This window comes from Polyodon spathula, chromosome 17, assembly GCF_017654505.1.
Source record: "Polyodon spathula isolate WHYD16114869_AA chromosome 17, ASM1765450v1, whole genome shotgun sequence".
In the NCBI taxonomy this organism is placed as follows: Eukaryota; Metazoa; Chordata; class Actinopteri; order Acipenseriformes; family Polyodontidae; genus Polyodon; species Polyodon spathula.
Genome location: NC_054550.1, coordinates 35,075,099 through 35,097,135, shown reverse-complemented (window position 1 = coordinate 35,097,135; position 22,037 = coordinate 35,075,099). Strand labels below are relative to the sequence as shown.

Here is a 22,037-nt window from a genome sequence, read left to right as displayed (position 1 = left end):
TGGTGTTTTTGGCAGAGCCAGCCTGGCTTGGGTATCTGGGTCTTTGCGTGCGTCTGAAATTACATCCCGCTGATAATGACTGGGAACAACAGACTCACTGCACCACGTCTCACCTGGCAACCGGTCCTCCATCGAATACCTTTGGATGGACCAGCATTGAGCTCACTGAGCTGGGAGGGCTGCAGTTCATATGCTCTCACTGACCTGGAGCCAGTTAATTCTCTGCCATGTTATAAAGCTAAGGCTCCACATGATGTAGCTCACTATTCTATAAAGCAGCCCGCTCGCCATTCTGTGTGTAACAAACACCATCACAAATTACTGTTAATTCCATTTATTAGTTGTGTGTATATATAATGTTGAAGGAAAAAACAAAACTCTCTCTCTCTCTATATATATATATATATATATATATATATATAATATACATTTTTAGGTTAATATATATAAAATTCCAAAACAAGTTTATTAGTGTTAAATAATAAGGAAAATCAGTGTAACTAAGTGTTTTCCACAGTAGAGATCAACAATTAGTCAGTACTGTGCATGTGTGTATATATGGGTACTGTTTGTAGCATCTGTGATATAAATAGAATGAGTTATTGTTCTTTCATGAATTAGGGGGAATAAACCTGCTATCCAGTCTTTGTTTGATGTGAGTTGTCAAAGATCCAATGTACACATGATGTAAACTAAAGCAACTGATCACTCCTTACAGTCCCGTTAATGTTGTTAATTATTACTGCGTATCAAATCACACGTTAGGCTCTGGGAGTCTTTATTTAAATACTCTTGCAATGATTAACAGCTCTACTCCTTTTCTAATTGCACATGGGATTTTACTTTTTTCAGAAAGCTGAAACGTGGTGGGAATGCCTGACCTCAGTAAACCAGGCTGTTTCTATTGCATCTCTTTACATCAGTGTTTGGTTAAATTTTTCTTTTGTTATTTTCTTCCTCCCCATCCCAGAGTTGTTGTATTGGAGAGCCGCCCCACTGATCACCCCACGGCACAGAGCAATCTCTACATCTTGGCCGGACATGAGAACAGCTACTGAGCGTAGAGCCCTGCCCTGCCAGGAGGCAGAGAGACATCAATCTGCTTCCAGCTCGGGAGGGAGTGACGCAGGACAGCGGGCTGCTCGCCATCCCTACTGCTTTAAAATGTCCGTTGGCTCATTGAGTTTGCAGCAGTTGGGAGCAGATAGCTGTCTGGGGAAGAGATGGGGCGCTGGGAACAGATCACTGTCAGAATCTGTGCAATAAAGCCAGATGTGTCGCTGTCTCTGTAGAGAGTCTACCACACAGCATCAGCCCTACATTCCCCTTTGGATCAGAGCGAGGACTGTGCAGGGAGACAGAGGGGACGGACTTGACAAAGCGTTCTGTACTGCAGACAGCTACTCGTATAGAAGAAAACCGCTTGCCACTGTGTGGTCAATCAAATCTGATGGCTTCATGCAAAGCTGTTAAGATGTAGAAATCTGAGACAGTTAATTACAAAAAAGCACAGCAGCAATGGCAATAAAAAATAACATATAATATTACACACACACACACAGTATATATATTTATGCGCATATACTTGTTCAGTAAAGTGCCATTAAGAATTGTACGTGCTAGTTCCTCTTTGCTCTAGCTTGTAAACTGCTGTTACTTCAGATATTGGGTAATGGGATAGATGCCTTGTTTCATGTGATATAATACAATATCATTTTAGTGTTGTTTTAAGGGAGGGGGGAGGGCATGTCATTCTTTAGCATACCAGTATGAAGACTAGTGCATTCAAATAGATAAAACTCCAGAGCATTTTGTAAAGTGGAATATTAAACCCTTATTTATGAATGTGCCAGTAGGAGGGTATAGCTATTGTGACTCTAGTTCTCTTAACCATGGACAGACCCTGCAGTTTAGCAGGGGCAAGCTATAACTTGGATATATTATGTTAAATGTTTAACAGATTTTTTTTTTTTTTTTTTGGAAAAGCTGTTAATTTTATTCCATGTTTGCACCATGTAAGTAAGCACTTTTGTACCTCTTGCCTTTTTTTTTTTTTTTTTTTTTTTTTTTTTTTTTAAGGCTTGGATTTCCGTAACATTATTGGTATTCCACTGCTAATTTTTAATAGGGGTAGTATTTTTTTGTATAAGATCTGTTATTCTGTTAATAATAAAACTATAATACCATAGATTTTTAAGGTTTTTTTTTTTTTTTTTTTTTTTCTATATATCAAAAGACTGGCACTCAATCAGATGAGATGAATAGAACTAAAGGTACAGTTAGCTGTGGAGCTATCGATTTGCTTTATCTCTATCCTATCTTCCAACACTACTTAAGCCATTGCAGGCTGTGTAATTATAAATGATCTGCAGCAGCCTCTTCTCAGGACAGGGTGCAGCAGCCTCATCTCTCAGGACAGGGTGCAGCAGGCTCATTTCTCAGGACCCTTTGTTCCGTCATGGCTTCACACAGTTCTCTGCCAGTTGCTGGATCCCACAGCACGGCTGGCATGGTTACGGATGGCCGTGCCTGCAGCAGAGGGTCTGCGTGCTGCTGCTGCTGCTCCATTGTGCAGAGCCACTGTAGCGACTACACCTCCAGGACAACGACAGGAAGACAAGCTGCTGCTCTGGCACTGCTCGGCGCTGGGCATGGAGGTGTGCAGCGGGCAGGGGAACGAGGAGGATACAAACCGGGAAACTGAGCGTGAAGACTAAATATTTAAACAAGGGGGCCTGAGCAGATCCATTTCATGCCTCCAATGCAAATGGGGGTGGGACACGGGGGGGGGTGATGCTTATGGTGTGAACGCAGACCAAAGAAAGAAAAAGACCCCTCCCCATTTTTTTTTTTTTTTTTTTTTTTTCAAATTAAGGTTTCAGGCATATGTACTTAACCCAGGAGTAGCCAAAGATGGCATTCCCACTCCTGGTTTTTGTTCCAACCTTGTTCTAAATTGTTCAATTGAACCAATTAAACCTCCATCCAGACCCTGAAGTAGTTCATTATTTATTTTTACCTGTTAAACCTGGAGTGGAGTAGACCACTGGGACTGGGCACTCCTGATTAAATCTATGATTAGAATCATTTTTAGAAAAACGTAAACTATATTTTAGTGTAGTGCGATTTCAAATGCGCCCTTGTTCCTGGCCTAGAATGAGCTCTCGCTAACATCTGATTACAAGCAGAAGAGATTTGCTGCAGGGGGTTGGTCTGTTCACCAGGGTCCTTCATGCAAGTGCAAATTACCTGCAAGTGGTGAAATTAATCAGCCGTCTAGGGAGAAAGCTTAATTAGTTTCACTGAGACTCCGAGCAGCAATTTTGCAATTACAGCTTTCCATGAACAGTCATTTACTGATCCCAAATGTCTAAAGAGGACGACTTGTCATAAACTGAGAACACCTGTCAAAAGAAATGACAATATAGGGTGAACAAAAAATGTAATTTCATATTCAGAATGAGTGTTAGTATTTAAAATAAAATCCTCTTGACCAATAAACACGGATTTGCTGTGACATCTTCAGAATTAAAATATTGCTTTCGATAGCTGTGCCCGTTTCTGTTAAAATAACCCGCACCCGCTATCAACATGAAATACTCAATCCTGTGCTAAATCTAGAAATATGAAATGATAAAATATCATTCCAATGACACGTGTTAGAGGTCTTTCTCAATGGCTTCTATTGAGACCGTCCGTGAAACGTGTAGTTTAGTAAAATAATCTGTTTCTAAAATAAACCACTCTGTGAGGGTTGACTGGAAACTACAGTATGGGACGCATAATAAATACCTGTATATTATTAACTGTGCCAGACCTTTCACTTACTGATGCGCTTGCTGCTTATTTTTCAAACTGAAACGTGTTGTGAAACCGTGTTTTTATTGTACACCTAATGAAAGATGCAAACCTCCCGTTACAGCTGAGCGGACACGTCTGAACACCGAACACATGTTTGCAGGATTGTGATTCTGTGTTTTACGATAACGCATAATGGGGGAATCGGGTCCTGTCGTGATGTGCACATCTCAGAGCCGCGACTCCGAGCACTATTCCGGTCAGTCTTTCCAATGGCTTGCATTCCCTGCTGCCATTAGTATTATACTTCACCATATTGTAACTTTGAAAACATCCCCCCGTGCTTCAATTGCTTGATATACTATACAACGAATCGTTAATGAATTCATTTGAATCAGTAATGTGTTGAGTTCAGCTGCCAAGCGCTATGCAGCTCGGAGGAATCGTAACGCTCACGAATCTCTGCACGGATCCCAGCTCGAACCTCATTACACTGGGCATGTGAACTGCAATAGAGACTCTCCTTCCAGCTATACTCCTCCACACCGTGCTATCCTGCTTCTGTATGGACGCTGAGGGGCCCTTGAGAAACAGTTAAATACTGGGGGAGCATTGCGCATTCTAATACCTGTCCGCCAAGTCAACACCGCGTGTAAAATAATCATTTAGAAAAGGTCCGTCTTCTTTTGCATGTAAACTAGTGTTAAGGGTGTGTGTCGTGTTGCCCTCTGTGATTCAAGCGGCGTTCCCAATAACCAGGCGCACTCCGCCTCCCTGCCTGCCTCCCCCCTCGCTCAGGCTGCAGTGTTGCGCTGTTCTCTTGCTGAACTGTGCCGATTGGAGGGGTGGAGCTCACGCCGCAGTTCCTATGGGTACCGGCTGAACAATATCCATGAGCCAAAAAAAAAAAAAAAAAAAAAACCTCTAACAGACACATATACACGCAACCCACCCCGTCTCCATCCACACGGGCGAGAGGCACACGCACTACTGCAAGGCGAGAACTACAAAACTAAGGACAAAAAGGTGCCTGCTATTATTATCATTATTGCTGTTTTTCTGTCTTTGTTTTTACATTTCAGTATGTGCAGGGCTACCGGCTGCTAACTGAAGTGCTGTGGTCGTTATTGCTTGCGAGACCGCAGTTGGGGATTATCTGCAGGGCACGGGTTGTTTGTGAATTATTTGATACCGCTGCAGTATAAGTAAATTAGTGCTTTGCTTACACGAGCACAAAGTGCTAAGCCACCTTCTCTCCGCTGAACTGGTTCACGCATGGCTTTCATACTCTGTGTTTGTTTTTATTTTTAGCGGCAGTTTTTATGTGTTAAGGATATTATGTATTCGGGTAAGCAGCTGTATTCATGTTTGTTTTTTTTTTTTTTAATTGTTTCTGTATTGAGCATGTTTGTTAATTTGTTTTCCGCATATTTTTCTGGCGTGTTGTTATTAGTCTCGTTTTAAGCCGGCTGGCAGTGCGGGTCGAGGCTCTGTGTGTTTCTGTGGTGTGAGGCGTTGTGTAGTTGTGAAGACGCAGCCGTGCTGTACTCGCGTTCTGCACGGTGTATATAGTGAGGCTGCATTGGAAATGAAACGGCGCCGAGTCACAGACTGCGTTGTCTAGCTGTGTCAGCCAATCGACACCGTCAATGCAAACGTTTAAAATAACAGAAATCAAACGGAACGCGCTGTAAATTTACATTTTAGTGTAATTTGTTTTTCAACTGTACACAAGAGTTACCAAAATAAACTTTACATTGTAACTGTAAATTGTATGCTTTAGGTGTTTATAATCAGCTGCATAACAATAGTTTAATTCTGTCAGACTTGATTTAGAACGTATATTATTATTATTATTATTATTATTATTATTATTATTATTATTATTATTATTATAATATTAGATTGATTAACAAACTAAAGACTTGAAATCACAGTGACACTTTGCAACGCTTGGTAGATTAGAATTATTGAGTTGGTAGGCAATAATATTCTTTCACTTTTTTATTTATTATTTAAACAAGGTGTGTGATGTGCACAGCAGTCTATATACCTGTCGCAGCATGGCTAAACTTACAAAACGCTTTCTAACAGCCCATTTAAGCCGCTTTTATCAGCACTCTCCTTGTGACCCCCTGTTAGGATACAGATACGTGCAGCCTACGCGCGTCTGCGCTTTAGCTGGCAGGATATTCGGGGAAGCGGCCGTTCTTATATCCCAGCTTGTAAACGGGCTCAAAACCCCCTTCTAAAGAGGAGCGGTAAACGGAGGCAGTGCGTACCGTTTAAACGCGTGTGGAGCCGGGGGAGGAGGCTCTTCGCCCGGGTATATGATGTGCAGGAAGTGTAATTTTAACAGCAACTGGGTGAAGTTAATTCAGAGCCTGACGAGAAAGCACACTGCGGCCCAGCGAGACCTGGGAACAGAAGATATGACGGCTTCCTTCATAATAATGGACGCGTTCCGTTCTGCTTTCCAGTTTACATAATGGCAAGTGTTTCCTGGCACTAAGGCAGCCGAGTCCACTGCTGCCAGTAGCTGCACAAAACACATTCTTAAAATACCCCCATTGTGCTTTCTCTAAACAGTCAATGCAGTAGAAGCAGCGTTAATCTGGTGCTAATCTCCTGGCCGCAGTTTTATTGGATTGACAGTGCAATCTGGAGTTGGAAACCCGAACAAGACTGCTGACAGTAGATTCTCTACTGGTTCTAATCACTCCGTCACATATCAAGTGCAGCTTCCAGCCTCTGCAAACATGTGCTTGAGAATCGTGATGTTTACGAGTACGGTCATTATTAATACATTTGTGTTAAGGCTGTACAAAAAACCACACCCCAGTACAGTACGTGGTGTGCCTTTATAGTGACACTGGATACCACAGGTGAGCACGCACTGCCGCGCTTGCCCTATTTTAAGACTCATTGTTGGATGCGCGTCTTGAATCCCTCGGGCAGCTATTTCAGTCGCTCATAAAATATTAATCCTGTTAAAAAAAAAAAAAGGAGAGAGCTTTTCCAGTTCTACTCAGCTGGGACTCCCTCCAATAAGACGATTATTTTTCTATTTCAAGAACAGTGACCCTGTTTTTATTTTTGTATTTATGTATTTTATTTTTTCTGGTAAGTCCTAACGCACAGCTGAATGGCTTTGGCTGTGCTACAGTGTATTTCTGTGAGGTCAGAGCAGAATGTTGGCATGGCTCTCAGGATTAATGGAAAGGTAGCGTCACTATTCAACACTCCATTCCAAACCTGTGTGCGTGTATCTGGGAACTGTAGGACACATCTCTGCATCATTTAGGAGGCATGTGGTTTTTCTGTAGAGCTTTTGGTCCTGTGCCACAGTACAACAGTCACCCCTAGACAAACTGTGAACTATAAGGATATGACAGATGGTCATTAAAGATTTCTTTGGAATTGCAAATACATGATTTATTAATTTCATTGTTCTGGAGTGTAGCATTGTATAGTATATTCATATAATGTAACAATAAAATAATTTTAAATAAAGCACATTCCCACTGGAACCTGTTAGCAGCAGCTGTAGACCTGCTTCTATTCTGCTGAGTGTAGATCTCACACTCTGTGTCCACGACAAAGCATTGGACACGTTTCACGCACAGCATGATCGATGCAGATGAAGGGCATTCATTAACGTCAGGGTTTTGTCTGTTTTTTGTATAGATTTAATGCCATGGTATGGTTAGAAGTGTTTGGTGGATCCTGCTAATCAAGTTGAGAGCGAACGTTCCATTGCAGTCTTTGTGTTTCAGACCTCTCAACTTGATTAGAGGGAGCCACTTATAATCCTTTCACAACAGAGGAGGCTCCACATCACTGCGCCCTGCAGGACCCGGACAGATTCCCGCACTGAGGGTTAACCCTGAAGCCCGAAGGAGAGCGCCGCCCTGCCGCTGTGCCACAGCAGCGAATGGAGAAGTACGAGAAGCTGGGGAAGATCGGGGAAGGCTCGTACGGGGTCGTGTTCAAGTGCCGGAACAGAGACACGGGACAGATCGTGGCCATCAAGAAGTTCGTGGAGTCCGAGGACGACCCTGTCATTAAGAAGATCGCTCTGAGGGAAATCAGGATGCTGAAGGTGCCTGCTTGTTTGTTTTAAGAGAGATTGCAGATGATGCCGCTGTACAGAGAGCATTCATTGGAGGGAATGGGAAAGAGTCCCCCTCTGCATAGCAGTTTGATTCCATTGCCATGAGCTTTAAAAGGCATACTCTGCTAGAATAGACTAGACTCTGCATACTGCACAGCAGTTTGATCCAATGCTGGTTTTAGTGTGAGTGTAACAGGGCACACCTGAGCTTGTTCCCTCTACACTGGGGCTGAGCAAGCTTGTAGTAAAACCTGGAATGAGTGAATTATTTCCCACCCCGGTAGTGGCTTATCAAATTCAGCTGAGTCTTGGGTAATCTGGCTCTAAAAGCACCTATCAAACGAGGGAAAAACCCTGAATTTAAACTGGACGGGCCTCAATTGCTGTCATTTTTCAAATGTATAATAACGATAGTCTCAGAAAGTGGTGTCCAGTGCAAATCCTCCGATCTGAACCTCTTCGATACGGATCTGTACATGTTTTTTTTTTTTTTTTTAATTCTGTTTATTGGTTTTATAATAATAACAAGAGAGAGATTTTACAATCAATTACAGCAATCAGCCAAATAGTTATAATAGAAAAGAGGGGAGAGAGAAAGGAAAGAGGCAGAAGTCAGAAAAGAACAGCAGAGGAGACAGTAGGTCATCCAGGTGTGAAGCAGAGAAGGCGTCAGCCAAGTAAAACAGGAGCATCAAGAAAGGGATGGGATCTGGAGGCAATCAAAATAAGGTAAGAAAGGCTGCCATGCTGTATAAAATGTATCAGTGGAGCCACGAAGAGTAAACTTAATTTTTTCCAACTCTAATCCAGCAAATGTGAGTGGGCGGGGCAGCTTGTTTCCAATTTAGCAAAATTAAGTGTCTAGCCAGGAGAGTTACGAATGCCACCATGTCTGATTTGCTTTGGGCAAACAAATAGTGCTGGGTACCATACCAAATAAAGCAGTAAGCGTTATGGGGTCGATGTGCAGCTGAAAAATTTGTGAAATATTGTCAAAAATAGAGGACCAGTAAGCGTTTATCTGGGGGCAGGACCAAAACAGATGTAAAAGTGTAGCAGGGGCTTGTTTACACCTGTCACATGTTGGGTCAGTTTCAGGGTTAATCTTGGAAAGTTTAAGCTTAGTCAAATGAATACGATGGAAAATTTTAAATTGTATTAGCCCAGAACTCATCTGCAATAGCTTGTCCTAAATCTTGTTCCCAGAGTATTTTTAAGGTGGACAGTGACGGGCAATGTAAGGCAAACATTTTGGAATAGATCTGGGATATTAAGCCCTTAGAATTGGAGTCAAATTAAGAATTGAGTCAGTTGGGGATTTGGAGGTAATGTGGGAAACTGGGGCACCCAGTTACGTACAAAGTGACGCACTTGTATGAGAAAGCTGTTGAATGATGCAAAAGTGCCCTCAATATACAAATCTTTGATGGAATTAATACCATGGTTACGCCAAATATGGAAGGCCTTGTCTTGTAGGGAAGGAGGGAATAGATGGTTTGCATAAGAATCTGTATATGTTTGAGTCATCGTGTCTAACCACCTGCAGTCACTATCTATCTAGTGGATCTACATTAATCTCTCTGTGTGCTGTATGCCACGGCTCTCTGTGTATGTAACGTACCTTTGTCTAATATTTACCTTTGTAAGGGTCAATAAGGCTGAAGCTCAGCCGTTCTCAGAACAGGGTGTTACTGTATAGATCACCCTGCTCTGTTGCCAGTCCATTCCCTGTGCTCTGTTTGTGCAGGCTGTGGGTTTGCTTGGTACACAGTAAGGTATACTGTGCTTCTTTCACACATGCACAGTGTTTCAAAGCTGCGCTGATTTTGAAAGTGTGCCAGCAAATGATGCTGATCAAACAACACATTTATGCCAAGACTTGATTTTGTAAAGTTTGCGGGACAGTCCACGTCCAAGCTAGTAGTAGTATTATTATTATTATTATTATTATTATATTATTATTATTATTATTTAATAATTTATATTTCACCTTTTAAATCAACAATTAATTGTTGTGCTTGTGGCTAAAAATATCATTTTGTTAACTCAATATGAATTCATAAGCATATTTGTTTGATAAATTCTATTTGAATTATCGACATTCAGAAAAAAAAATTGAAAGATTCCTGAATCCCAGTAAAGACTCTCAGTTTACAAGCTCAGTACGAAGATAACAATCTTCCACTCAGCTTCACAAACGCACAGCGCAGATTTTAATGGCTCTGGTTAGTACTTGGATGTAAACATAAAGGAAGGACAGCATTTCTTGTTCTGAAATCAACACGTAAATGAATGGTTTTATTAAATACCTGCCTATTTAAATTTAAAAAAAAATATATATATATATATTTCACCAAGACAATTGTGAGTGCGAGTAACGTGTCTTTGCACAGCCCTCTTGCTTTGCGTGACAGATCATTTCACAGCTACTACCCCTCAGAGATGTGTGTCACTGCTGTGGTCTCAGCTTACAGCAGCGAGACCTGCTCACACTCTCTCCTGCAGCCTGGTCCGGGAGACAGGCAGGAGGGAGCCACTCTGTGTGGCTCTAGCCTTTTGTCCCAGGCGGGTGACTCTATCCAAGTGCCGGGATACGCGTGACCTTTCAAGTTGAGTTGACTGCTTGTTTAAATTTGAACCCAGATGACCAGGGTCCCCCGTTTATAACTATGCTGTAATGCCTTTAGAAGGATGTGACTCACAGGGCAAAATCAATAAATAAATAAAAAAGTAAGTCCTCATAATTGAATGGTATGCCGGTGCTAATCAGTCATGTTGTTGCTGTTTGTTATTAAGCATGGATTGTCCTTGCTGTTTCTTCTTCCTCTAGCCATGTATTCTCAATAGGATGTTTGCAAATTAAATTGAGATCCTGCAGTTTCTGTTATTGATTTAAATGGCAGTTGAATCTTCGATGGACCCATTGTCTAGATCCAGTGGATTATCCCCTTTATTTTCACTCCTCATGTCTCTAATAAAGACACTGTAAAATCAGCAACTGACCCTGCCTCTCGGCGAATAGATTATTTTGTTTCTTCTCTGCGGCCCGTGTAATTGCTTCTGTTGAAAGGTTTGCCGCGTCTGTGCCTCGGTTTTGCGCAGTCTGTAGTAATGAATTACCCTTGAGCATCCCATAATGCCAGTGCGAGATACCCCAGGGGCAAGGCTAACAGGGAGTCTCTTCATAGTGAGATAGAAAGTGTGTCTAAAGCCCTGAGCTGGGCGGCGGCAGGTTGACTATGGAGAGCCTTGTTTGTTTGTGTGCTTGTTTGCTCTTGTTTTCCCGAGGCTGTTTATTTGAACGTGTGACAGCTTGTCTCTCTGAGCAGTGGTGTAATCAAGTAAAAACTGGTGAAAAAATCGGTTTCCGATGACGCAAGCTGTGGTACAGGAGCTGTCTGTAAACACAGGGCCCCGCAGCTTGTCCTGCATGTGTTTGTGTGAAGCGGGGGGACTGGAAAGCACCTGGCATTCTTCCTGGTAATATCACCCCAGGCATTGAACAAGGTGAAGTAAGACCTGGCTCCTCCCAGGAGGAAGGGATCACTCTAGTTTTATGATGTTTGGGTCTTAGTCGAATAAATACTTTCAACAAACCCCAAAGATAGAACGTGGTGATCATCTTTAGTTTCTGTTTTATGTCACGCTTTCGTTTTAAGGATCTATTTTGAAAAGCATATATCACACATATATCACACATATATAACACATATAAACACATATAAAGGTTCTGTTCAAAGCTTTGACAGTTATAAAAAATAAATACATTTATTATAATAGTATTTTTTAACATTATTACTAGTATAGGAGTGTGGGCTAAATTCTCAGCTTTTTACTCTAAATCGTCATTAGGGAATCTGAAAGAAAAAAAAAAATTGCATATCTAAAATGAATAATAAGCCATTTAAAACGAATCATAAGCCCCTAAATTAAATGTATGGGTTGTTTTATTTCTGATTTGGGCACGTTTCTGCTTTCTGATGTTTTTATTACTCTTCATGACAAATAATGTCCTGGTGAATATTCAGGTGCACAGAGTTGTGAGGAGACACACTGATCCAAAGAGCCCACTGTGGAATTGTATTTAAAAGTTTAAAACGTGCTTCAGAGACTCATACACACACACACACACACACACACACTATTGGAGATGCTAGTTTTCACAAAATCCACATCTGAATGCTTTTTGAATGATTGCTTGTCACAGGTGGCTAGAGTGGTGCGTGTGGGTGGTGACGTAAGACCAGGAAATGAAAACAAACCGAACGTACGGGTGAAACTGAGGCGCTATGGCTGCGCTCAGGGTGTTTAAAACAAAACACAAAGAAAAGGGCACGCTGGCCAAACGGAACAGGGAAATAACAAATAATTCCTCTGTGTAAAACGAGTCCCTTTGAGGCTCTTTTTATCCTTATTTCTCCTCACAGCAGCTCTCTGTCTGAGCCCGGATTAGTTCTTTTTCTACTGTGGCTGGAGCCTACCTATTAGACAATGGCCTTATCAAGGCTCCAGCCACATTCCCATGGGCTTTACTGGGATGGGGATTCAGCCCCATCAGCTACACTGTACGAGACCGGCTTTCTTCCATCTGCACACGAATACAATATACATCATCATAATAATACAACACAGATAATAAAACATAACTAATAAAAGGGATGGCACCTTGCCACTCTGCTGGATTGAGATGAGTTGACTGGACCCCACTGGTGTCTAGTCCTGCTTGGCCAGTGATCTTTGTAAAACAGCAGAGTAGTGATTAGTATTTTCCTCTCTTGATTTTTCTCTTCCTTTGTTCTGTTCTCCAGCAACTGAAGCACCCGAACCTGGTGAATCTGATCGAGGTGTTCCGACGCAAGAGGAAGCTGCACCTGGTGTTCGAGTACTGCGACCACACAGTGCTGAACGAGCTGGACCGCTACCCCCGAGGGTAAGAGACCTGACGCGCAGCCCGGCACAGCACAGCACAGCGCGGCACAGCCCGGCAGAGCCGAGTACAGCAGAGCCGAGCACAGACCAACCGAGCACAGCCCGGTACAGGCCAACACCGCTGATCACAGCCGAGCACAGCCCAGTGCAGCATGGCACAGCCCGGCACAGCCTAGCACAACTGATTGCAGTACTCCTAAATCATTATACAGTTACTGTTATGACGAAGTGTCCCTCGATGTGTTTATGGCACTGGCAGTGATAATGCTAATGCTGAAGCGAAGGCGAGGGATTGTACAGTCACGGTTCACACTCTTTTGTACTGTGGCTCCAGGCTGCAAACCTTCCGAGTGAAGGAGGGCATTGTTTAACTGTTTCCAGGGAGCTCCTCCTGTTTGTCGCGGCATGTTTACGATACACTCCCGAGCAGCAAGATGGTCAGTGTTGCGGGGCACTGCAGCCTGTGCATGGGGTGGGGGTGACGGGGACGGGGACATCTCCCACTGACAGGGCTGTGTATGATGCGATTGTTCCGATCCACAGTGTTTTCAGTCCTGTGGGTGATCACTGGGCTTGCATTAACTACAGGCTGATTGATGGGGGGCCCCTAAGTCAACAAAGCGCTATTGTGGCGAGAAGCGGCATTTATGACGGATGCATAAGGCCAGCCTGTCCTCCATGATAAAAAAATTCAAGGAGATGGAAAGGGAGCTGGGACACGGGGGAGCTGAGGGGTTTTTCAGAGTGCAAGGTGATGGGAGAGGACTGATGATTAGGGGTGGGGTGTTGGTCCATTTAAAAACATCCAGGCCTGACTTTGACTTCAGCAGGAAGGGAAGAAAAGGGGGAGCTGAGATGCAGTGGTTTGTTTTTGGGCAAGGCGAGGGTGCAGATGGGTTGGGGTGCGGGTCTGTTGAGCTGGCTGGCTCGCTGTGTAATATATCAGTGTAATCCATGCAGCCAGCATGCTGAGCTTACTGCAGTGCTGTGATAGCAGGAATTCTAGTCAGAGAAAACGCTGTGCGGTAGTTGATGCTCTTCTGTTTTCTTGTCATACATGCCTTTCTGAAGAGCTCCTCTCAGAACACTGCTGCTAGGGCCCTAAGGGCTTGGATTGGAGTTCAGCAGAAAGGGGGTTGAGTGAGCAGCACAGTGTCAGGCTGCTTGCCTTGTCCTTTTCCCAGCGCTGGAATTCCAGGAGGGTCTTGTAAAAGCTAATGACCTTGACGGCTTTCTTTCTCCTCCTCTTTTTATTTTACAGTTCCTGTGAAGCCCAGAGGAGTGCCTTTTAATTAGAAAAGTTTGTTACATCTGAGCTGGGGCTGCTGAGTTGGTTTACGGGCTGTAAAAAAAAAAAAAAATAGAGAGAAACGTAAGCGAAATGTAAGCGACATGTTTCATAAGAACATAAGAAAGTTTACAAACGAGAGGAGGCCATTCGGCCCATCTTGCTCGTTTGGTTGTTAGTAGCTTATTGATCCCAAAATCTCATCAAGCAGCTTCTTGAAGGATCCCAGGGTGTCAGCTTCAACAACATTACTGGGGAGTTGATTCCAGACCCTCACAATTCTCTGTGTAAAAAAGTGTCTCCTATTTTCCACGCTCATGCTGACTGGCAACACAAGCACCCAAATAAGCACAAACATCATCTGGAAATTGCTACGCTTAGGTTTGCTGTAATGTAACATCCTCTTACTATGCTTTGCAGTGCTTTTACTGCAATACGCCGCAGTTAAAAGGGAAGTCAGTGCAAATGTAGGTCTCATTTTTGTAGTTTTTAGAAGCAGTAGCTGTTTAAAATCCGTGCTGACAGGTTGGGTGCAGGAGCTGTGAGCAGTACTGTTCTCTTTTTAGAAAGGTTGAGCTGCATTCTGATGACTTCAGAAAACACTTGCTATCAGTCCGATCAGCGCGTGAAATATTGTGAGAGTCAGCCCAGCGAAAAGAAAAGGAATTCTAATCTCGCTGAAATAAACACCCCCAGCTTTCAGATGGAATCAGTAATTCATACAGGTGACTAATGGAGCTGCCGTGTTTAAACAAGGCTGTGCAGAGCATCACGCACTGCAGACTGACAGCATGCTGTTTAAACAAGGCTGTGCAGAGCATCACGCACTGCAGACTGACAGCATGCTGTGTTAAACAAGGCTGTGCAGAGCATCACGCACTGCAGACTGACAGCATGCTGTGTTTAAACAAGGCTGTGCAGAGCATCACGCACTGCAGACTGACAGCATGCTGTTTAAACAAGGCTGTGCAGAGCATCACGCACTGCAGACTGACAGCATGCTGTTTAAACAAGGCTGTGCAGAGCATCACGCACTGCAGACTGACAGCATGCTGTTTAAACAAGGCTGTGCAGAGCATCACGCACTGCAGACTGACAGCATGCTGTTTAAACAAGGCTGTGCAGAGCATCACACACTGCAGGCAAAGGGATGGAAAGCCAAACGATAATGTACTGTGTTGTTTCATGGGAAAAATGTCTTTCCCTTTGTTTAATAAAGGACGAGAGGGGCAGCTCTTTCAAATCGGCAGCGTTGTTCATTTCTGTCTCTTTCTCGTCTCTCAGGGCACCGGAGCACCTGGTGAAGAGTATAACTTGGCAGACGCTCCAGGCTGTAAACTTCTGCCACAAACAGAACGTAAGTCTGCAGCTGTTTCTTTCTAAAGGACACTTTTTATTTGGATTCTCCTTTTATAGGGCTGGCTGGCAGTAAAGTCAAGGCAGACACAACAGGGCCATACTGGCCTGGTAACAGTTTTTCCATGAGGCATAAAAACGACGAGCATGGCAGGCAAGCACCCCAGGGGAGTCTCTCCCTGCTTGCTAAGAGTATAGCATGGCAGGCAAGCACCCCAGGGGAGTCTCTCCCTGCTTGCTAAGAGTATGGCACGGCTGCCAAGCACCCAAGGGGAGTCACTCTCTGCTTGCTAGGAGTATAGCATGGCAGGCAAGCACCCCAGGGGAGTCTCTCCCTGCTTGCTAAGAGTGTGCGAAAAATCCTGATGGGACTTTCCCTTCACGACTGTAATTACCTGTTTGTGAAATTCACCGTGGGCAGAGTGCTACAGAGGGGCTGGGTTAATGGGTACACTCAGGTGGACCAGCTGTACTTCGAGAAACGCATGTTTGTGACTGGACTGCTCTATCAACCTTGGCTATGCACTCCCCATGGTCTGGAGGCTAATGGATGAATTGTGTTTGTTTGTTACAGTGCATTCACAGGGATGTGAAGCCAGAGAACATCCTCATCACCAGACAGCAGGTCATTAAACTGTGTGACTTCGGATTCGCCAGGATACTGAGTAGGTTCAAGAGACTCTCATATCAGCAGTAAGAGCGGCAGGAACCAGGATGCATTGAAACCCTGTGGTTGAGCCCATCTGGAATCAGCCAGAGGAGAGAGCTGCTTGTGAAGTGACTAGAACAACACAGGCTTTGAGGGCAGCGTTGCAGGAAGAGCTAATCCGTGCTGCAATCACACACTCCACCTCCTAAGTGTTACAAAAACTTCTGAGCAGATTGAAGCAGGGACTCAAGTGTGGCGTCAATACAAACAGACACGCAACTTGCTATTAATTATATATTGAAAGTGCCCTTTCTACACTAAACAAAAACAACGCAGCACATATTCTCATAGAGTTCAGTACATGATCACTCCTCTCCCCAGTTACAGTGCTTTTTTATTTAAACGTTTTACAAAAGCCGAGAACACTGAAAGGTGAAAATAAGCGCTATGGTGCAGCCTCCGGACCCTTTAAATGAACAGCTCTGAATGGAGTCTTAGTTCTAAAACTCGACTGCCCTCAACATAGGAGGCTGGGAATAGAGGTTGTAAATATGCTGTTGTTTTACACTTGTAAAAGATTCGAAACATACTGATTTTGAATGGATCAAATTACAGAAGTACAGCTTGTCTTCAAAAAAAATTTCAAAGATAATTGTATTTGGTACTTAATGGGTTAACACTAGTCACAAGCCTAAAACATTATCCAAAAATGTGCATAATAACCATCCGCTGTTTATCTACAGGCAACGCACTCCTGAACAAACGCTGATCATCGCTGGTTTTTGGGTTTGTTTCTGGTAATTGCAGTTCGTTGCTCGCTTCCCTGATTTGCCGTCTTGTGTTTTTTTTTTTTCTGAACGAACTGGCCGATTTAGTTTTTTCAGCAGCTCTTTGTATAGAACTCGCTCTACAGATACTGACTGTGCTCGGCTTTCAGAGGCGCTCAGCATTCAGCTGCATTTGAGCTTTCACAAAAGCCTTTTGCGCAGTTCAGTTTCAGAGACAAAGAAAGGGAAGTAGATAAAGAAGGATGTGGGGCTGCTGGTTCTGTGCAATCTGACCCGCTCTGCTGAATCCCATTACCTGGCTGTGCATTTTGAGCTGGTTTTTGTGACCAAGCAACAGAGATGCCCCGCTATATCTAACTGGCCTTCGTGTTGGGAATACATAAGAACATAAGAACATAAGAAAGTTTACAAACGAGAGGAGGCCATTCGGCCCATCTTGCTCGTTTGGTTGTTAGTAGCTTATTGATCCCAAAATCTCATCAAGCAGCTTCTTGAAGGATCCCAGGGTGTCAGCTTCAACAACATAACTGGGGAGTTGGTTCCAGACCCTCACAATTCTCTGTGTAAAAAAGTGCCTCCTATTTTCTGTTCTGAATGCCCCTTTGTCTAATCTCCATTTGTGACCCCTGGTCCTTGTTTCTTTTTTCAGGCTGAAAAAGTCCCTTGGGTCGACACTGTCAATACCTTTTAGAATTTTGAATGCTTGAATTAGGTCGCCGTGTAGTCTTCTTTGTTCAAGACTGAACAGATTCAATTCTTTTAGCCTGTCTGCATATGACATGCCTTTTAAGCCCGGAATAATTCTGGTCGCTCTTCTTTGCACTCTTTCTAGAGCAGCAGAATGTGAATACGAGGTAGCGCCCGGCTCTCTGCATTCCCTGTTTAATTAGAGCTAAACGGAGTCAGAAACATACTAATGCCTTTGTCAGTATCATCATAATGGAAATGCTACCCCTACCCCTAACCATTCCAACAAAGAGCTGGGTCTGGGGCTGTTTCTTTAAATAGTGCTGTGACTGAACCACTGTCTGTCGCTGGGATGACTGCACAGCACAATTAAAACTAAAATCCGTCTCTGCGTTGTTCTGCAGTTTTTCTTGTATTGTACTGTCTTGTTTTGTATGTATTTTTTAAAATTCTTTTTAGATCTTTGAGCTGGCTCGTACCCCCATGCATATTTAAATCTGTTGTCCCTTTATGTACCTGGTCCCCGGCTGTACTAACTGTGGCCCCCACTGTCCCTGCCCACAGCTGGCCCCTGTGATTACTACACAGACTACGTTGCGACGCGCTGGTACCGGGCCCCAGAGCTGCTGGTCGGGGACACACAGTACGGGCCCCCTGTGGATGTCTGGGCCATCGGCTGCGTCTTCGCAGAGCTGCTCTCTGGCGTCCCCTTGTGGCCGGGGAAGTCGGACGTGGACCAGCTCTACCTCATCAGGAAAACACTGGGTGAGGAGGAAGAGGTGTAGAGGCAAACTGAGCAAACAGGCTGTCAAATTGGAATACACATGTAGCTGTGCCAGATCAAGCTTAACCTTTCCCTTTACCTGTGGAAATAAGACTCCTATTGCATAGCAGTTTCACCCATTCCAGGTTTTTATCACAAACTTCATCAGCCACAGTAACAAGCTTAGGTGTGTCTAATTTATTTCAGGATGTTTCGGACAAAAGCCCTTCTTCAGCTGTGTAGAAAGAAAAGTAAACACAGCGCAGTAAACCTGGTGGTTATGTCATAATTGTCAGAATAGAATGTTCCTTTCAAGAGATTCCAAGGTTCCCAGTTTGAAGATAAACTGTGGTTCCCTTTGTTTATGGGTATGGTCAGGGTGTAAATGAAGGGCTGATTAGCTCGGTGACAGCTGATAGTTCAAACTGTTGCTCAAACTGTTGCCATGCAGCTTTATGTATTTATTTATTTAAAGCTCAACGGGATAAACTTTCTGAGTTTCGGTTGTGACGACCTGTTTACGAGAGTGTCCATGGGTTACTGAGCTCAGCACACTGTGGACAGGAGCTCCCAGGGGAGGAATACACAGAAACATCTCAATAACAGAGGATCATAAATCGGCTCTCCGTGATGGCAATGCTGTTATGAATAACACTAACCCCTGCAGGCCAGGGGAGGCAATGCTACTGCATATAAACGCTGTGTTAACCACCCGTGCAAGCGTAATCACACGCTTTGCACAGCGGTTAAGGGGCTAGCTTGGGTGACCAGGCTGCAAATTTCAATGCAATTGATTGATTTGTCACAAAATAATGCTGGTTCATTTCTCGCTGTCTGTTCTGTGTTGGCAGGTGATCTCATTCCCAGGCATCAGCAGGCGTTCAGTACTAACCAGTTCTTCAGTGGAGTCAGCATCCCTGTGCCAGACAACATGGTAAGAACCGAGCGGGGAGTCCTGCTCCATGTGCTGTCACTGTTCTGGAACAGAGTGGTTTCACCAATGAGAATTCTGCATTCTCTTAGGTTGTTTAGTGCTGATCAAAACCTTATGGTGTCCAGGTAGGGTATGTGGCAGCTTCCAATATAAAAGAAAGAAAAAAACAGTGATAAAGTAGCAAGCTTCATGCTATCTGCAGACCCCCTTACAGCTGTGTAAAGGCAGGTACGTTCCCATTTAGCCCTACAGGCTCAAACCCATACAGCTGTGCTCACACTGTCTCCGGTATCTGCAGTGCATGCACTTGTGGAGTGCTGATGGGTTCTGTTTTCTGTTTTGTAACTCGTGTTTTTTTTTTGTTTTTTTTTGTTTGTTTGCTTCCTGCAGGAACCTTTAGAATTGAGATTCCCGGGCGTTTCTTCCCAGGCGCTGGGGTTAATGAAGGTAGGCAAGAAGACTAACAATAAAACATGCAAAGGGTTACTTTGGAGAAACGCGGATTGTTGGTTATTAACTGCAGCTTCTGCTCTGATCGAACACACACAGTAAGAATACAAATAGCAGCTCTGCACAAGCGATCCAAACTGTAATGTGAAAAAAACCCACCCATCATCCACCCACACAGGAAAGCCCAACTCCAGCACATAAACATTCTGATAGGAGAGAGCTCCATTCAGCGCGGCCTCTTTCCTGACATGTATAGGGACATTTTTAAGTGGCATTCTGCACTGTAGTGTTTTCTTCTGTTTTTATATCATTTTAAAAGACTGCACAGATATTAGCATGGTTGTCTGTTTAGTTTAGGTTCAAATGTTTGTTGAAGAGAAGCTTCGTTTCTCTTGGTAGCAGATCAGTGATAGGTGAGTGGGTTGCAGTGGTGAGGCAACATTTGAACTGGGTAGAATAAAGGGTGGAAAAAAAATCTATTAGTTTAAAACGGGGTTAATATAATCTGTTTTTAACACTTTGTATTTCCACAGCCTGTGGGCTGTCTGTTTGTAGAAGCTGTCTGACTCCATTCTCTCTCCAGGGCTGTCTGCGGATGGACCCTGCGGAGAGGCTGGCGTGTGGTCAGCTCTTGGAGCACCCGTACTTCGACAGCCTGCGCGAGGACAGCGAGGCGGCGGCGGCGGGGAGGGAGCAGGAGCGCGCCACCAAGAGGAGGGCCAGGCTGCCACGCAAACACCTCCCGCCCGGGGTGAGTGATACGAGCCAGTGCTGGACCAGCAGGTGGCGCTCACGTGCCAATACTCGTACTGTATAACTGGAAAATCTCTCTCGAGTCAGTTAAACGCAGTACCCCGATCACATTAACTGCCACCACTGAATTAGGAGAAATCTTAAAATTGAATTTCTATGACCCTATTGTTAAGAATGAGTACATTATCTATACCTATGTTACTTTAGACAGACACTATAAACCATGACATGTCTGGCGAGGCGTTATTGAAATCTCATTGTAATAAACTGCAACCAGTTAGCAACAGCTTTTTATTAACACGTTTAGAGATGGTTTATTAATGTATACACCACACAGGGTGCATTACTCACTTTGTGAAGTTTACTGCCTGTATGAAGTACACTTTTGCAGAGTATTGGGAGTTCACTTCGATATAGATAATTATGAAATGTGTATTATTTATTAAAACCAAATGAAGGGTTAAAACGGTTACATTTACTTTATTTATTTATCTATCTCTATCTCCCCGTTTTTCAGTATTTGCCTCAGCTCACCGGCAGCAACATATTCCCATCTTCGGACAGCAAGAAGTACTACAACTTGCGGAAATTCAATTACCACTTTCCCAACATCTAACTCCCACGCAGCGAAGCCTGCAGGGACTCGGGGGGGCTGGAAAACAAGCGAGGCAGGTGTACACAAGCACCTACTGCAATTTCAAAAAACAACACAAAGCAAAGAGGTGTTGAGTTTTTCCAAAGCAGTGAGACCAGTGAAGACTGGCGGTTCTGAGAGGGGCTGCAGTCCGATGGGGTTCTCCTGGGCACTGATATTTATTTATTTCCTCCTTGATGTAATGATTTCTTTAGTCTTTGTGCGTCTGTGATGACAAGGTACTCTAAACACAGTTCCGCGGATACATTTCATACCCGACACGCTGGGCAAAGCAGAACCATGCTGCCTTCAACCAATCTACTTGCAGTACAGTGTGTCAGCTGAAGTTTGCCAATCGATACTTTTATTGTATTTTTATGCAATGCATGGACAAACCAAATCCTATGCATAGTGGTCAAAACGATCGTAATAGGGACCACGACAGGGGCTTCATGTTAAACAACACTGTAGAAGCTGATGAAATCGGCTGAGCAGTGTGCAGTGTCAGCTCAACCCCTTGGATAATAGATTGGCTTGCCTTGTCTTTCTGTGCAATTACAAACCCCTCACATTTCAATTGCCTTGTTGGCTACTTTTATAGGGAAACAAAAAGCTTTGCCATGTTACAGCTGGGGATGCACACAACAACTGCATTATACCACTATGAGGACTTTTACTGAGCACAAAAATACAGATTTTTGGATTGAGAAACTCAGAGAATCCTCCCCAGAATTCCGTCCTGTCTGCGAAGGCAGCTGTCTGTCAGAGAGCTGCTGCTGCATCAGTTTATCTGTGTCTTGCAAGGCCAGGACTGCAAACTGGAATTATTAGATTTTTTTTCCTTGGTTTTTAGGACCACAACATGCCAAATTAAACAAAATAATAATAATATTA

The 22,037-nt window shown here is 43.7% G+C and overlaps 1 protein-coding gene across 3 annotated transcripts; it reads left to right on the top strand.

The window, feature by feature from the left end:
- The first annotated feature begins 4,735 nt into the window (after positions 1-4,735).
- Positions 4,736-21,516, top strand: cdkl1 (cyclin-dependent kinase-like 1 (CDC2-related kinase)). 3 transcript variants are annotated; one of them, XM_041275714.1, is made up of 10 exons: positions 4,736-4,824; positions 7,623-7,900; positions 12,721-12,842; positions 15,414-15,486; positions 16,060-16,150; positions 18,174-18,374; positions 19,224-19,306; positions 19,697-19,753; positions 20,340-20,507; positions 21,027-21,516. In XM_041275714.1, exons 2-10 carry the CDS (start codon positions 7,733-7,735, stop codon positions 21,123-21,125), a joined length of 1,062 nt encoding a protein of 353 aa, XP_041131648.1. In that variant the 5' UTR covers positions 4,736-4,824; positions 7,623-7,732; the 3' UTR covers positions 21,126-21,516. The 3 variants fall into 3 exon arrangements, with proteins under 3 accessions (XP_041131648.1, XP_041131647.1, XP_041131646.1); XM_041275713.1 differs by having other exon boundaries at positions 7,575-7,900; XM_041275712.1 differs by lacking the exon at positions 4,736-4,824 and adding an exon at positions 5,020-5,146 and having other exon boundaries at positions 7,575-7,900.
- The last annotated feature ends 521 nt before the right edge of the window (positions 21,517-22,037 follow it).

What these genes read in the sequence shown, in the direction of transcription:
- cdkl1 (XM_041275714.1), top strand. Translation starts at nt 7,733, where the DNA reads ATGGAGAAGTACGAGAAGCTGGGGAAGATCGGGGAAGGCTCGTACGGG. An exon ending in CGGATTCGCCAGGATACTGA is followed by an intron (nt 16,151 to 18,173) that starts GTAGGTTCAAGA and finishes CCCTGCCCACAG; the next exon opens with CTGGCCCCTGTGATTACTAC. An exon ending in TCCCTGTGCCAGACAACATG is followed by an intron (nt 19,307 to 19,696) that starts GTAAGAACCGAG and finishes TGCTTCCTGCAG; the next exon opens with GAACCTTTAGAATTGAGATT.